Raw genomic sequence first — 14,885 nt, 5'->3', positions numbered from 1 at the left:
CGCCCTGTTCCTCTGTATCATTTAGTTATGGGAAACCAAAACTAAATGCATCTACTTACTAATCGGCCAGGTGGCACTAGTGGTAAAGAACCAGCCTGCCAATGGAAATGCAAGGGATGTGGGTTCAATCCCTGGGTTAGGAAGATCCTCTGGAAGAGGGCATGGAGACCCACTCTAGCATTCTTGCCTGGAGAACCCCATGGGCAGAGGAGCCTGGAGGGCTACAGTACGTAGGGTCGCAAAGAATCGGACATGACTGAAGCGACTTAGCATACACACAATAATCTTTCATTTCGTTTTTTCCTTTTGTGATGTTTTACAGGTGTACTTTGACTTATATAAGAGATGACCTTTTTAAAAGTTAAATTTAAATGGATTTTGACATGGAAACTTCCATTCTATTAATTAAAATACTATTTTATCAGTATCATTTCATTAACAATCCCACCTAAAGCTAGTAATGCAACCTTCACATTTTAAGTGCATGTTTCCCAGCTTCTCTGTCACATGGTTGAGGATGTATTAAGCAAGCTAATACACTAGAAAATTTTGATTATTTAACGAAAGGAAATGTATCTCTCTCTTTTTCTTTTTTGGTAAATAGAAAATAATTTACAAAGTAACCTGCCCCTAACCAATCAAGTTTTCTTTAGTTTGGCTTACAGCAATAAATGTGTTGTTGCATGAGTGACTGGAATTCTATACACTCATTTTAAATAATTTTAAATATGAATAACCTACCTCTTTCTTTAAGATCTTCAATATAGGCTTTCATAAATTCTTTATCAAAATGTTGGCGATCTCGTTCACTCTCCATCATTTCATCACCATCTTGACACTGGGTGTTCTCAAGAGGATTGTCCTTAAGACTTACAAATCTATTCAAGAGAATATGGAAAATACCACCACTTTCACCTGTGCATTTGTAATTGTGCAAAAATCTTCTCAGAAGTCAACCTTTGTGGCACTAAATCCCAATTTCTCACTTCTTCTTGGGAGTCACAGCTGACCACATAATAATAGTGTCACTGGTGAAATTTCACTGTGCGGTAATCCAATAGGATTACTGGATTCAGTTTATACCAGACTGTGCAGAGGTTTGTTGGGAAAATGAGAGGTACTTAGCCATAGACAGAGGATAGTGGCCATGAGGTGAACAATAATAACACTTCACCTCTCCGTCAGATATGATGCCTTACTATGTTTGATATTACTCCCAATTAGTGACAGCAAACTCTTAAAATGTTGTGGCTGTGTTGAAAAGGACTCAGATGAAATCCCCATCAAAGAAATATTTAAAATATGGACTACTGTGACAAAAAAAAAAAAAGCTAAAGGAGACAAACCAAAATGGCATTTGACCTAATTTCTTCACAATGTTGAAAGATCTTTTGGTGTGAAAGATTATACAAATATTTCTATTCAAAATAGGAAATCTTTTCTTGGCTGCAATTGTAGGCCCTACTAAGTCTTGGGGAATTTAGTCTACTCTCTTTGGTTTGTAGAAGAGAAGTTACATACATATATTACCAATATACATATATGTATATATGTATGATATCAGCCACATAGCTGCTAGCTTTATATATATATATATATATATATATATATATATATCCCAGTTAATTTTCCTTTTAACTTTATTTGATAGCTAAATATGGGGAAAGCAAAAAGGCTTTACTTCTTATATAGCTAGATCCATTTAACTTTTCATTTGCAATTTCTTTCATTGAATTTTTATCACTTTTTTAAATCCAAAAATAAGACATATATCTGTATTTTATCATCCTTCATTTTTTATCAAAGTAATCACTGTACCTATCTTAAAATTTGAATAGCTCCTCTCCCATCTCAAAGAAATTTGTCATTGGTCAATCACTGCTTTTACTGAATCTATTTGAAATTATCTTTTACCATGGAAAAATACTTTAATGTTGTTCAATCAGGTGAAGGTATTCCTCCCCTTATCTTCAACTCCCTCTGTATCCCTAACCTTCCTCCCTCCCAATTTTTATCTATACTTTTATTTTTTCAATATTTTATTATGAAACTTTTTCAAACATTCAGCAAAGTTGGAAAATGTTACAATGAACACCCCTGTACCCACTCCTAGGTTCCACATTTAACATTTTACTGTACTTGCTTTATCACAAACCCATCCACTGACCTACCCACTCCTCTAGCCACCCATGAAGCCACCTGGTTTTTTGACGCATTTCAAAGCACATCACAGACATTGTGTAGCTTTGCATTGTTAATGTCAACACCATCCACGTTCCAATCTGTAACCACATCTAACTTTTCTATCTTGTTTGCAAGTTTGATTCTAGAGTTGAAAACCAGTTTATAACATTTACATGATTGTGACAATTATCTGGTAAGTCTTACAGATACCTTCGTATTTTGAAAACAAAACAGCAAAATGTTGTCTGGGCATCTTTATATGCAGACAGTGTTTGCCCAGGGGACAGCCCCGCTGTAGCTGACCACTCAGGGAGCAAATCAGTCCCCTGGGGAATCTCCAAACACAAAACTCCAGGGTCATTCCCTCAGGGCCTCCCTAAAGCAAACCTCACACTTTCGATCAGTGGGCTGAACTCTTGGTGCTGAGTGATCTGCCCAATGAAATCAAGGAAGAGATCTGGAAGGCAGGGGATCACCTGTTTGTATGAAGCTTTCCTTTTGCTCCTTCTGCTTTTAGCACCGTGACTCAGTCTACACCTTCCATACCTGAAATCCGACTACCACTCATCTTTGGAGTCTTCCAGGATATGGCTCATCTCTCGGTTTGCCCTCTGAGCTTCAGCCTATTTCATCCTATTTCCATCAGTCACCAGTGTGCCTCTGCTGAGTATCTCCCAGAAATGTGTTGGGACCTCTCATTCTGTGAGGGCCTTAGCTGCTTCCTTCATCATTGTGGGTCTATATGTTTTTTTCCCCTCATTTTAATGGGGTCTCAAGATGGACAGGTGTTAAATACATCATTATGTATCTATCTTCGTTATCATCATTAACCTGGCAATTCTCATTCATTTTATAGCCTCCTTCCTATATTTAATTTGTGGCTTAATCCAGATTTCTTTTTATATGTTACTTATGATTTTATATGTATTTATCTCTGTGTGTATGTGTGGTATTTGTGCCCTGGGCACATATCTCTCTGTGCCTTCAGCCAGTAGGTAGCATTTATCCAGAAATTCTCTGAGCTATACCTCCCCATGCCATTGGCCAAAGACTTCAAAATTCCATATGAAAGCACCAGAATTTCTTGTTCTCAGAGTAGGAGAACCATCGAACATGGTTCCTGAGACGGAGGCCCAGGCTCCAGGGGCTCCTCGCTCTTACCTTGGGTCTGAATGGGTCTCTACTAGGCCGTCTACTTACTTTAAAGGTGTGGAGGAGTCACAGAGGGCTGTTGGGAGCTCCACCAAGTGGTCCCCACTGACGACTAACAAGGTGAGCTTCTTTAGGTTAAGCAAGGCATAAGGAAGATAGGTGAGCTTGTTCTTGTATAGGAGAAAGGTCTGCAGTCCTTCTAGCCTAAGAAGATGTGAAAGGGATTAAAACTCAAGGACTTAGCCTCACAGCTAAGAAAAGTGAATTACAGATAAATTCTAGTAGGAAATCCCAACTTAGTTTATTTTTTATATATGATCCTTATAAGAATAAGCTGGCTATACGATTTAAATAAAGTCTTATCAGGTGACATGATTTGGGTTTTTTGTTTTTTAAGTTTTTACTGACTTAGTTGGCAATGGAAGATACAGATATAGCAGCAGGATAAGCAAATTACACAATATATAGTAGGCCATGATGAAACTTATAAAATCAGTGTATCTGCCATTCTATCTAGTATCTACTCTGTTCCCACAGGTAGATATGGGAAAGAAATCATATTAGGGCTGCAGTGAGAATAAACAAATTTTGGTAACATATTTCCTTTTGTGAGAACACAGTTACTATTCTCTCATCATACTTTAACTTTAAAATATAAATAAACCTGCAGAGTGAAAAGGAAATGAGCAAAATATGGTCCAAATATGTTTTACTCAGTTTTTCATTTTCTTCTAGCTCACTGCCTGCCTCTCTAGCTTTTTCTTTCACTCATCTGCAAAATTTTGACTGATCCCACAAAATATTTCACAAAGTTCCCCTTGTGTTTCAAACTAAAAGAATTCCCACTTAGTCTCATAAACCAGGAAAGCATCCATATATATCACATGTCCCAGGAGTAGAGAAAGGTCATACGAGATGGCATTCAGGACCAAGCCATTTTCAGTTCCTGTGTCCCAACAGCTTACTATGCTACTTTATGATGAACACTATGGATTCCAAGAGTCCAGAAAGTTTGTTTCATTCACACTTTGAACTCAGTCCACTCTCTGGGCCTGCCATACAGAAGCCTAGTAACATTGGCTGATTGAATGAATGAATGAATCTATCATACATGACTCTGTGTAATACTTTTTAAAAAATGAAATAGCTACAAGGAGAGAATTTGAAAACCTTACTAAGCATATCAATTTTGTTTGAAACATTATGTATAATAAAGCAATCAATGAAACTAGTAAAAATTATCCTGATAGCCTATATAGAATGATATGTTTCTATTCCACACATAATTTACTCTTCTACTCCTGGGGAGTGAGGGAAAGCTAAAATTCCATTCTACTGAGGACTAAAGTAAAACAAAGATGTGTTCAAATTGTGTGTATATATATACACACATATACACATATATATGTGTATATATATATTGTGTTTAATATAATATATTATTTTTAATTTTAATTAATTATATAATTAATTAATTAATTAATTATATATATATATACAGTTGACCCTTGAACAACATAGGTCTGAACTGTATGAGTCCCCACTCATATGCAGATATTTTTCAACAGTAAATATTACAATATTGCATGGGTCTGTGGTTGGTTGAATCTGCTGATGAAGAGGAACCCCTGGTACAAAGACCAACAAGAAATTATATGCAGATTTAAGTCCCTCGTTGTTCAAGGGTCAACTGTATGTGTATATGTATGACGTAGACTGACAACTGTCTTATTCTATAAAGAACCAAACTAATTTCTCAGAAACAAGAAACCCTGGAAAATCAGTTGATCTTCTAAAACGTTCATGTGTCAGGCATGTTTAAAATGTTAGTGACTAGCTCATGTACCGCGCCTTCAGAATGCAAGTAGCTACCTGTCTATGTCTTGTGGCAGGTCATTCAAGTTATTGTTGCTGATATCCAACCACTGCAAATTAGACATCCGCAGGACACAGATCGGGACACTGGCAAACTTGTTTGCTGAGATATCTACGAATGAAACTTGCTTCAAATTACTTAACTAGGAAGGAATAACAAAATATTCTAATTACTTTTTAAATTTTTCATTTATTTTTTAAAACTTTTATTGGGGTAATCATTGATTTATTACAATGTTGTGTCTAATTACTTTTTAACAGTGGGAATTAAATTCAACTAATAATTTTTAGATTGACGTCTCTTCCCAAAGGCATTTATATCAACATATGCAAAACAGATGAATATAGTATGTATTCTGAACACCTATTGTGTGTTCTTCACTGTGCTACTTTCTGGGGGTGATAAGACTGAATAGCTCACAGTGGCTGCCCTTGAGGGGTTTATACTTTCATAAATGAGCAAGGCAAATTTATGTAGTAAGAACTAGTGTGAGGAAGTTTCCAATTTGCAACATTCAGTAACACAGAGAAAGGAGTGAGGTGAGAGTCAGGGGTCAGGAAAGAGGTCACAGAGAATGGAGTGTTTGAACTGGGTCCTGAGGTTCCTTGACAGGTGGAAAGGTTGTGGAGGAAAGTCCGGGTGGGGAACAGCATGTGCAAAGCCAGAGAAGACAAAAAGCGTAAGCCTCAAAGAGTAGTGTGACCTAGTGAAGCCTGTCTTAATGGGTTTTGGCCAATCTTCAGGAGACTCACACTTGAACTGGTAAAGAGGCATGGCAAACGATCAGAAATCTCCACTGTTATTCCGAAGGGCATGCCCAACAGGACTTACTTATGGAGCGGACATGGGGCACGGGAGCAAGAGAGGCCAAAGGTGAGTTGGCTGTGCCGCCAGCCTGCACATCTGGGAGAGGACTGGGCCTCTCTGTAAAGATGGGAGGACTGGGGAACGAGAAGCTTGTGGGAGAACCTTGAGCCCTGGTTGTGCCCCCTCACCAGGACCATCCCTCGGCATTTCCCGGGTCACACAGGTGCTAAGAGTGGAAGCGGCCACTCCCTGTCACCCAGAAGTTTCCAGGAAAGAAGAAGAATACGCCTTCCAGGACTAGACAGACTCAGTGGCCAGGGCCTTGTCAGAGCCTCACCAGCGACACTATTTTTAGTCTATTCATTAGCAGCAGGATTTGTGAGATCCTTATCGCTCTTCAAGCACAAGAAGCCTGTTGAGTTTTATTTAACAACGAAAACTGTTGACTTTCATCTGTTCTATTAGAAAATAATTTAAAATCATTTCCCCAATGAATACAGACAAAAAAGAAACAAATGGATATTTTTTAATTAATGGACTTCTCGAATCATATCTCTGGACTGCTTTACTTATCTGCATTTAAATTTTTAAAAATTTTATCCACTTTATTTATTTCCAATTGCTACCAATTTTTTTTCTCCATTATGGGTAAACAAGTTGGGATCTGCATTATGGATATATTAAGTAGATATTAGATAAAAATACCTTGCATGAAAATAGGATTTATTTTGCCTAGTTTCCTTTTGATAGCAGCTCTGAAATTAAGTTTGGGTTCTAGCCAAGTGTAAGCACGTTTCTTTTTTTTTTTTTTCTTTTTTTTAAAGCATGTTTCTAAAGACTTTATATTAGCAGGTTTAGGATGATTAAAATGTCATGAAAATGTGACTTAAGTAAAGATGGATTTCATCTTCTAAAATTTCTTCCCCATATTATAGACCATTCCATGTCATAAACCAAGTAAAAGTAAATCACCATGCAAAAATGTATCTTTCTTACTTCAAAAGGGAGCTCGGTTAATTCTAGATTTCCAGAACAATCCAGTTTCTCTAGATTTTCACAGTCTCCCAGTTCTGGAGGAATGCTCTTCAGACGGTTGAAACTCACGTTGAGTTCCTTGAGGTTCTTCAAACAACCTGTTAGAAAAAATCAACAGACATGGTGCAGGTTCATTAAGGTCTTTTAAGGACAAAAAACAAAACGAAGATGTAAAACATTTGTATAAATGATGGTGGTGAAGGCATAAAACATAATTTTGCGTTTGTTTTCTAAGCACTCTGATTAAATGTCTGCTCATCTTTTATCCTGAGCATTTTGGTCATAGATCAGAGCATTTTTTGCTTATTTTTTATCTGTTTAATCCTTTGTAAAACTATAGGCAAGGGGGATGTGAGGGGTTTTGCCTCCACATAGACTGAGTCAGGGCCCAAAACCCACAGAGTGCAACCCTCTCTGAAATTATATGATGAATGAAGCAACAGGTAATGGCTTTGATGTGGTCCAGTTCATAGGGGCAAACTCTGATGGGAGGCAAGCTAAGTACTGAAATACACACAAAGCTCAATGTACATGATAAATGACTTCAACAAGGAGACTGTTCATAGACTGCATGGAATTCATTTATCTTTTGCTTCATATTTGCATTTATTAATTATGACTTATTGTGCTTCTTAAAGAATATGTGTCCTTTTAAAAAGCCTAAATCTCCTTCACAGGCAGGAAGCGAACACACTAAGAATATCAGGCAATAACAGATTGATGGAGAAACACCGCATTCCACTTCTGTCTTGACTGACTAAACATATGACCAATTTCAAATCAGAAACCAGTACAAGAGTAAATATATTTAATATTCCAAAAATCATGTCACGCATGATCTAAAGCATTACTTTTAACATTCTTAATCTAATTTTAAAAGTTAGAAAACCAAAAGTATTTTTTACTTTTGCAGAGCAGGCACTCAAAATATAAAATTTCTTGCCATTTTATAAATGAGAAAGGGAAACAAAGAAAGACAGTATATTGCAGGTAGGGCCACTTCTGAGTCAGTTTTTGTGGTCTCACTGTTAGAAGATGATGATGATGTTGTGAAAATCAGTGGCCCCTCTAACTTACCCACCTAGCATACGCTGCAACTGTAACCTTACAGTCAGGTGTTGGTGTCAAAGTAGCAGGATAGATTCGGGGGCTAATATAAAATAACAAAAGACTATTTCTTTTATGGGGAGGGCTGGGGAGTGTGTGATCAGACTAATGCTCTCCATAGACCCAGCTTCTGTAAGACAGGGTCACACTGCACAAACCTTCTTTAGTTCAAATAAGTAAAGTTAAGATTGGCACAGATTGTGTGAATGTTCTAATCTGTCTAGTCTCCAGATTCAGGAGAGTAAATTTATCTATTAAAGAGTTACCTGATCTGGTTGGTGGAGGCCTTTGCTCCAGTACATTAAGGACACATTTATACCAACCATACATGCATTTATCACAAGAGGATGCAAAGAGAAGATGAGGTAACTGGAGAGAAAGCTGTATACAAGTTCCTTCTAGCTAGCGCAAAGAAAAAGTAGTAGCTTTGGAAAGTCTACCTCAGATATAACATTTTAATAATTTACAGACATAAAGAAATTGCATATGCTTGTATTCACATTGTTGTTCTCCTTGCCACTTTTTTTCATGATGCCTGATCTCATTATACAAACACTATTTTTCCTTTCTCAACATCCTGGTAAGAACTTGGCATTATTCATCTGAGATGAACTCAGTAGTCCCCATCAGAGGTAGTGAACAGCATTATCGTCAAGCACCATGAGCTTGAGGTTCCAGGAAAAAACAGCTTTTCAGTGTGACAAGGGTCCCAAGTCATAAAAACCAAAATAAAACTTTTAAGGCACTGCTATGGTGTGAAAATTCATATGTTGAAATCCTAATGCCCAAAGGTGATGTTATTATTAGTAGGTGGGGTCTTTGGGAGCTAATTATGTTTGGGTAAGATCATGAGGGTGGAGCTCCATGAGGGATCCATGGTCTTGTAGAAAAGATCCCACAGAGCTCCCTGGCCCCTTCGACCACATGAGGATTCAGTAAGAAATGTGCAACCCAGAAAAAGTCCCTCTGTCCACCATGCTGGCACTCTGATCTCGGACTCCAGAACTGTGAGCAAAAAAAATTATTTTGTTTATAAACCATCCAGCCTGTTTTTTTTTATAGCAGTCTGAATGGACTAAGACTGGCATCATAGCTCCAGCATATTATATTTCTAAAGAGCTAATGAGTCTATCCTTTCCTGCAATGTTCTAGGATCTTTTCCAACTGAAATGAAACCTCCCTACTTATATAGCCCATTCTCCCAGGGCCCTCAGACCTAATTGCCAGTGAGCAGAATATAATCCAATTGGGGTATAATTTGTTGTCCAGAGGCTTTTAGCTTCTAGAGCCCAAAGAAAGCCTTAAGGAATTTACATACTTTAAATTAGTTGAGTAAACAGTTTTATACTACTTCAATAATTAGCTATTTTAAACCCATTTAATGATAATTCCTCAGAGTTAAGAGGACCACTAACTGTCATGCTTAATTCCTTGATGTCAAATGTCAGAAATAATTGTCCTGATAATGAGAAACAGGATACCCCATTTGGTGACCACTTCCCCTCACCCCCTCTCCTCAGCCAATGCTCAGTTGTTCTCTAAGACAGCTCTGTAAGAGATCCAGTTCCAACTCCTTTACAAAAGACAGCCGTTCAACATAAAAGAGCTAAAAAAAAAAAAAAACACAACTCTTCAGTCCTCTTTCTGGTCTATCACATTCTGTTGATTTTCTTTTTTTTTTTTAATTTATCTCTAGTGCGTAAGGAGTTATACCTACTCCACCAGGAAAAGACCATGTCTTGAATTATGTCTTGAATTAGTATATGTTTAGTTCTTTTCAGCACATTTGGAATGATTTATCCTAAATGTCCACAATAGTTGTGTTTTAAAAGAAGATGTATTCCAAACACTCCAAGTTAATAACTCAACTAGCATCTAAGAAGCAAGCAAGCAACAGAAAATAACTCCCTAGAATAAAACAAGGGCTAGTTACATCACCTAAATGATTCCAAGACTCTCTTTTTATTATTTGACCCTTACTTTTCTTATGAATGCCCTACATAATGATAAAAATTTTATACTCATCCATCACAAGAATCTTCAAACTAGGGATATGATCTATTTCTCAGCCACGTGAGGAGAACTTTTGTGACTCTGCCAAAGTCACAGGTATATTTGGCTGAATTATATTCAATTGACTTGAAATAGACTTGAAGTTACAAGTTGGATATGATACTTATGTATGACTTATATCCAGTATAGAATGTGTGAAGTTTCTGAGATTTCTTTCCCCTCCCCTCCCACAGTATCTTTGACATGCAGAAACACTCAACTAGGGAATTGTAAAGGTGGCAAATATTATTTAAAAAATCACCTAGTCTGACCCCTTATCCTATAAAGGAGGATACTAAGATGCAAAAAAATGAAAGTATTTGCCCAAGTTACTCAGATTAGAATTGTATCTTTAGAATCTTAGATCAAGTATCCAATTACTTAGTTTAAATGTAAAATATTTAAAGAACAAGTTAAATAAAGCATATCATAATCATCACTCAGCCATTAGGGAGAATGAGGAAGGACAGGATATGCTGATATTGAAAAAGAAACATTTATGTAACGATAACAATGATGATGATGATGAGAGTGGTGAAGTGAAAGTCACTCAGTTGTGTCTGACTCTTTGTGACCCCTTGGACTATACAGTTCACGGAATTCTCCAGGCCAGAATACTGGAGTGGGTAGCCGTTCCCTTCTCCAGGGGATCTTCCCAATCCAGGGATCCAACCTAGGTCTCCTGCATTGCAGGTGGATTCTTTACCAGCTGAGCCACCAGGGAAGCCTGATGATAGTGGTGGTGGCTAGCAAATGTGGAGGGCTTATCTGTTCTAAATGCTTTCTTTGTATTAATTATTTAATCCTTACAACAACCTTGTGAAGTAGATATTATTATTATCACCATTTTACAGATAGAGAAACTGAAAACCAGTGAGTGACCTGCCTAAGGTGACCTTCCAGTAAGTGAAAGACCCAATCAGCCTGACCCTAGAGTCCATCCCCATCTTCATGGTATGATAAGGGAAAACAAGGCTTAGGCTGGAGAACATGGTGTAAGCTCTTCTATGGAAGTATGTTTAGTGTGCATATACGTTAACATAAGCATACATATAAATATATTTAACAGGCATATACTTTAATATATATTAATAAATATGGCTACAGTGTAGAGCTCTAGAAGAACATTGGACATGTGTATAATTTTGATACCCAGGAAACACTCCTTGCTGAGAGAGTTGACTTTACATTTTATGTCTTTCTAGAATGTTTCATTATTTTGCCCTGCTCGTGACAGAGGTTTATGGGGATGATATGTCTCCAGAAAGACATGAGTGTCTTAGAAGAATCATAACAACTATGTGCCCAGAACGGCCATGTGCTTCACACATGAGAGAAAGAGAAGCAGTGACGATCATTATCATGGACTTCACTTACGGTGAAGCGAGTGAACAACGGAATGATTGAAAATAAAGAATCTGGACCAAAATAATACCATAAGCTAAACTAAACTCATTAATGGACTAATATGTGGCAACAATATATTATATATTATATTTATAATAAATACATTATTGCATGTTTGTATTTCTAAAGCTAAAAGAAAAAAAACAAAAATTTTCTAAACACAGCGCTGCTCACTCATGAGACTTGCCATTTCTAAGGAAGTGGCAGATGTCAGCACTGCTGAATTATGCAGGGAGAGCCTGGCATCACCGCTTAGAGGGGACACTGAACCAGCAGCTCTGGAGACACATGAAACAGCCCTGCCCAGAGACGTCTTGGGGCAGCAGGAGAAGGAAGAGTTCTCCGTGTCACCTGCTTCCCAGACAAGGGGCCTGAAGGTTCCAGCTAAGGAACATACCGATTTCAGCTGGAAGACGGGAGATCTGGTTTTTTGGCAGATCCAGAATCCTCATGGCTTGAAACAGTTCTATATACTTAGGAATGATTTGAATCAGAGTATTGCTGATGTGCCATTCTTTCAGATGCGTCTGCTCCTTCAAAGAATCTGGGAACTCCTAGAATAGAAGGGAACCCATTGGTCAGAACTAGCTCCTCCCTGCGTAGGAGTTCAGAGGCAGAATGCACGAAGCCAAGGAAAACATGCACTTGTTCCAAAACCCAGAGGAGAGAGAGCCTGGGTGAGAGCATTAGCCTAAACTGACTTAGCAAGCACGCACGCACGCCAGCTCTGCAGCCATTCCAAAGAGAAAGCAAGATGCTGTGGCTGTCAGTAACTCCACAGCAGCAGATGAGCCCAATTTCAAAAGGGCCATGAATTCATATTATTAAAATCAAATGCCGAGTGGACACTGATAACCAGGCTCCCACCCCAAGCCACATACATATTATTTATTTACAACATACGGATTTCACACTGTCTAAAAATAAAATCTGGCCACGAGTTAGATTTTTAAATGTGTGTTCCATGTCCCTTCCTCTGTACTACTAATAGTTGCTCTTTAAAATATCTGATAAAGACTTAATATTTGCTGTGCCAAATTTCTAAATTTTTTTATGAGTCTTTAATAGGATAAGAGCCGAGGCGGTCAGTGGGGAGACCTGGATGCTGAGCCGCATCTCAAGGGCACTCCTTTTCTGGCCCTCACTTCTGAAGTGACAGAGAGCAACTCAGCTGTATCCAGGATCTTCCCTGCCTCAAGTGTTCTGGGATAAAATCGTTAGGTATTGAGAAATGCCTTAGACCTTAGAGGGGCTATTTGGCCAGTTGAATTTCAATTCATGGGCTTACGAGCCCCCACTTCAACAAGGTGTGCTGTGCATTGAGGGACATGCATGTCCCCTGACCTCACAGAGCTGACCACAGCGCACCATCAGCAGAGTGGGGCAGGAATGTTCCGGGGAGAGGCGGGGCGGGGTGGAGGCAGCAATCAGAACGCCCACAGGGACCCTTTGCTTGGTACCTGTACTTGGAATGGGCTTTAGGATCACTGCTGTTGGATTTGTGGATTAAGCTTGTAACTTACAGAAGTCCTTTCATCTTTAATATGTTTTCACAGTAACAGTGCTGTAAAATAGGCAAAGTGGGCATGACTGAGGCCCATTTGAAAGAAGAAAACTGAGGGCTTCCCTGGTAGCTCAGTGATAAAGAATCTGCCAATACAAGAGACAAGGGGTTCGATCCCTGATCCAGGAAGATCCCACATGACGAGCAGCAACTAAGCCCATGCACAACGACTATTGAGCCTGTGCTCTAGGGCCTGGGAGCCATAACTACTGAAGCCTGTGCTCCCGAGAGCCCGCACTCTGCAACAAGAGAAGCCACTGCAATGAGAAGCCCATGCACCGCGACTAGAGAGTAGCCCCTGCTCACCGCAACTAGAAAAAAGCCCAAGAAGCAATGAAGACTCAGCACAGCCAAAAAATTAATTAATTATTAACAATAAATAAACGAGGAACATTGAAGTCCAAAGACATTTAAATGGGTTACTTAGGGTACGTTCCAGCTACGTAGTTTCAGGAACTAGGACAAAATGAAAATGCAAGCCCCTTCTAAAAATTATTAAGAATTTCAAGATGGAGATGGCAGAGCATTAAATCAAGCCCAGGGCCCTTCCCAGCATAGGGCCCTGTGTGACTGACCCCAGCACACAGGTCTGGCAAACCCATCTCAGCACCTCCTCATCCTGATCCGAAGGCCACTCACACCAGACCAGACGGTTTCCTTCTGCAGCTCAGACAAGATAGGAGCTGGGGCGTCAGGAAGCTGACCCCAGGTCATAACAACACTCTCTTTCTTGAAGTTTCAATGGTCAAGTGCCTCATAAATAACTTTTCTCACATTGCTCTCCTAATAATGGCATGCTTGCAAAAGTTACAATGCCTTCTAAAATTATATCCACAACCATTTTTAATAACATGGGGGAAATCTTAAGATAGCACATTAAATAAAAAAAAAGGAACAGGGTGAAGATGGCAGGTTGAACACACACATATACTTTTGCTCCTCTCTATGAAAAAAGACAGTAAAAGAATTCCTTTTTGAAGGCATAAACATTACAAGAGGGCAAAAAGAGAAGAAAGGCAGTAGCAACACAGTCTTGGTAGCTAGAAAGCTGGAAGATGGTAACCCAGCACCCTCTGACCTGCTCAGTCTTAGGCCAGCAGCAGCAGGAACGATAAGACACAATCTGAACTCCCCAGATGCCCTCAAAGCTTAGAAAGTGGAAAAGCCAGGGAGTGCGGAGGTGAGGGAGGAAGGCAGGGCTGAAAGAAGGAGGTCAGGTTCAAAGTCTAGGACCAGATCTCTGCCCCTATCCACGTCACAGAGCTACTGTCCCTGTAGAAGACTGAGGCTTATCCACTGGAGGGTTAACCAGAGTCCCTGGACTGGGGACCGGGAGGCAGCAACCACAGGATGAGTGATGGATGCCAAGACTCCGCCCCCAGCCCTCCTCTCTCCAGGGCACAGGCTGTCCCTGCCCGGAGAGAGTATTCTCTCTGTGGGCTCTCACCAGCTGCAGACAAACCATAAATATGCACTCCTGGGGCGGCGGTGGAGGGGAGCACACGGGTGATATGGGGGCTCCCTCAAAAAACAAAGCCCCCACTTGACACAGACTTGGACCTTCCAATTAGTTTCTCAGTGCTCCCAACACCCCGTGTCTCCAGAGCTCCCAGACAGTCCCAAATGCCAGACCAAACAAAACACCCTAAAAGAGGAGACCCTGAAAGATGGAAACTGCCTCCAAAAAAGCTATCAATCCCA

At 39.4% G+C, this 14,885-nt stretch overlaps 1 protein-coding gene across 2 annotated transcripts in view; it reads right to left on the bottom strand.

Annotated features, from left to right (window-relative positions):
- LRRC2 (leucine rich repeat containing 2) overlaps positions 1-14,885 on the bottom strand; it is an 81,486-nt gene that overhangs the window by 8,349 nt on the left and 58,252 nt on the right. For both annotated transcript variants that reach the window (XM_061128792.1, XM_061128793.1), the window contains 5 exons: positions 12,018-12,174; positions 7,016-7,152; positions 5,209-5,354; positions 3,385-3,540; positions 742-878 (listed from right to left, as the gene is read on the bottom strand). In XM_061128792.1, the coding sequence (XP_060984775.1) occupies positions 742-878; positions 3,385-3,540; positions 5,209-5,354; positions 7,016-7,152; positions 12,018-12,174 (733 nt within the window). The remainder of the gene's footprint in view (positions 1-741; positions 879-3,384; positions 3,541-5,208; positions 5,355-7,015; positions 7,153-12,017; positions 12,175-14,885) is intronic.

Source organism: Dama dama, chromosome 24 (genome assembly GCF_033118175.1).
Source record: "Dama dama isolate Ldn47 chromosome 24, ASM3311817v1, whole genome shotgun sequence".
Taxonomy (NCBI): Eukaryota; Metazoa; Chordata; class Mammalia; order Artiodactyla; family Cervidae; genus Dama; species Dama dama.
This window is presented reverse-complemented; position numbering and strand designations above follow the sequence as displayed.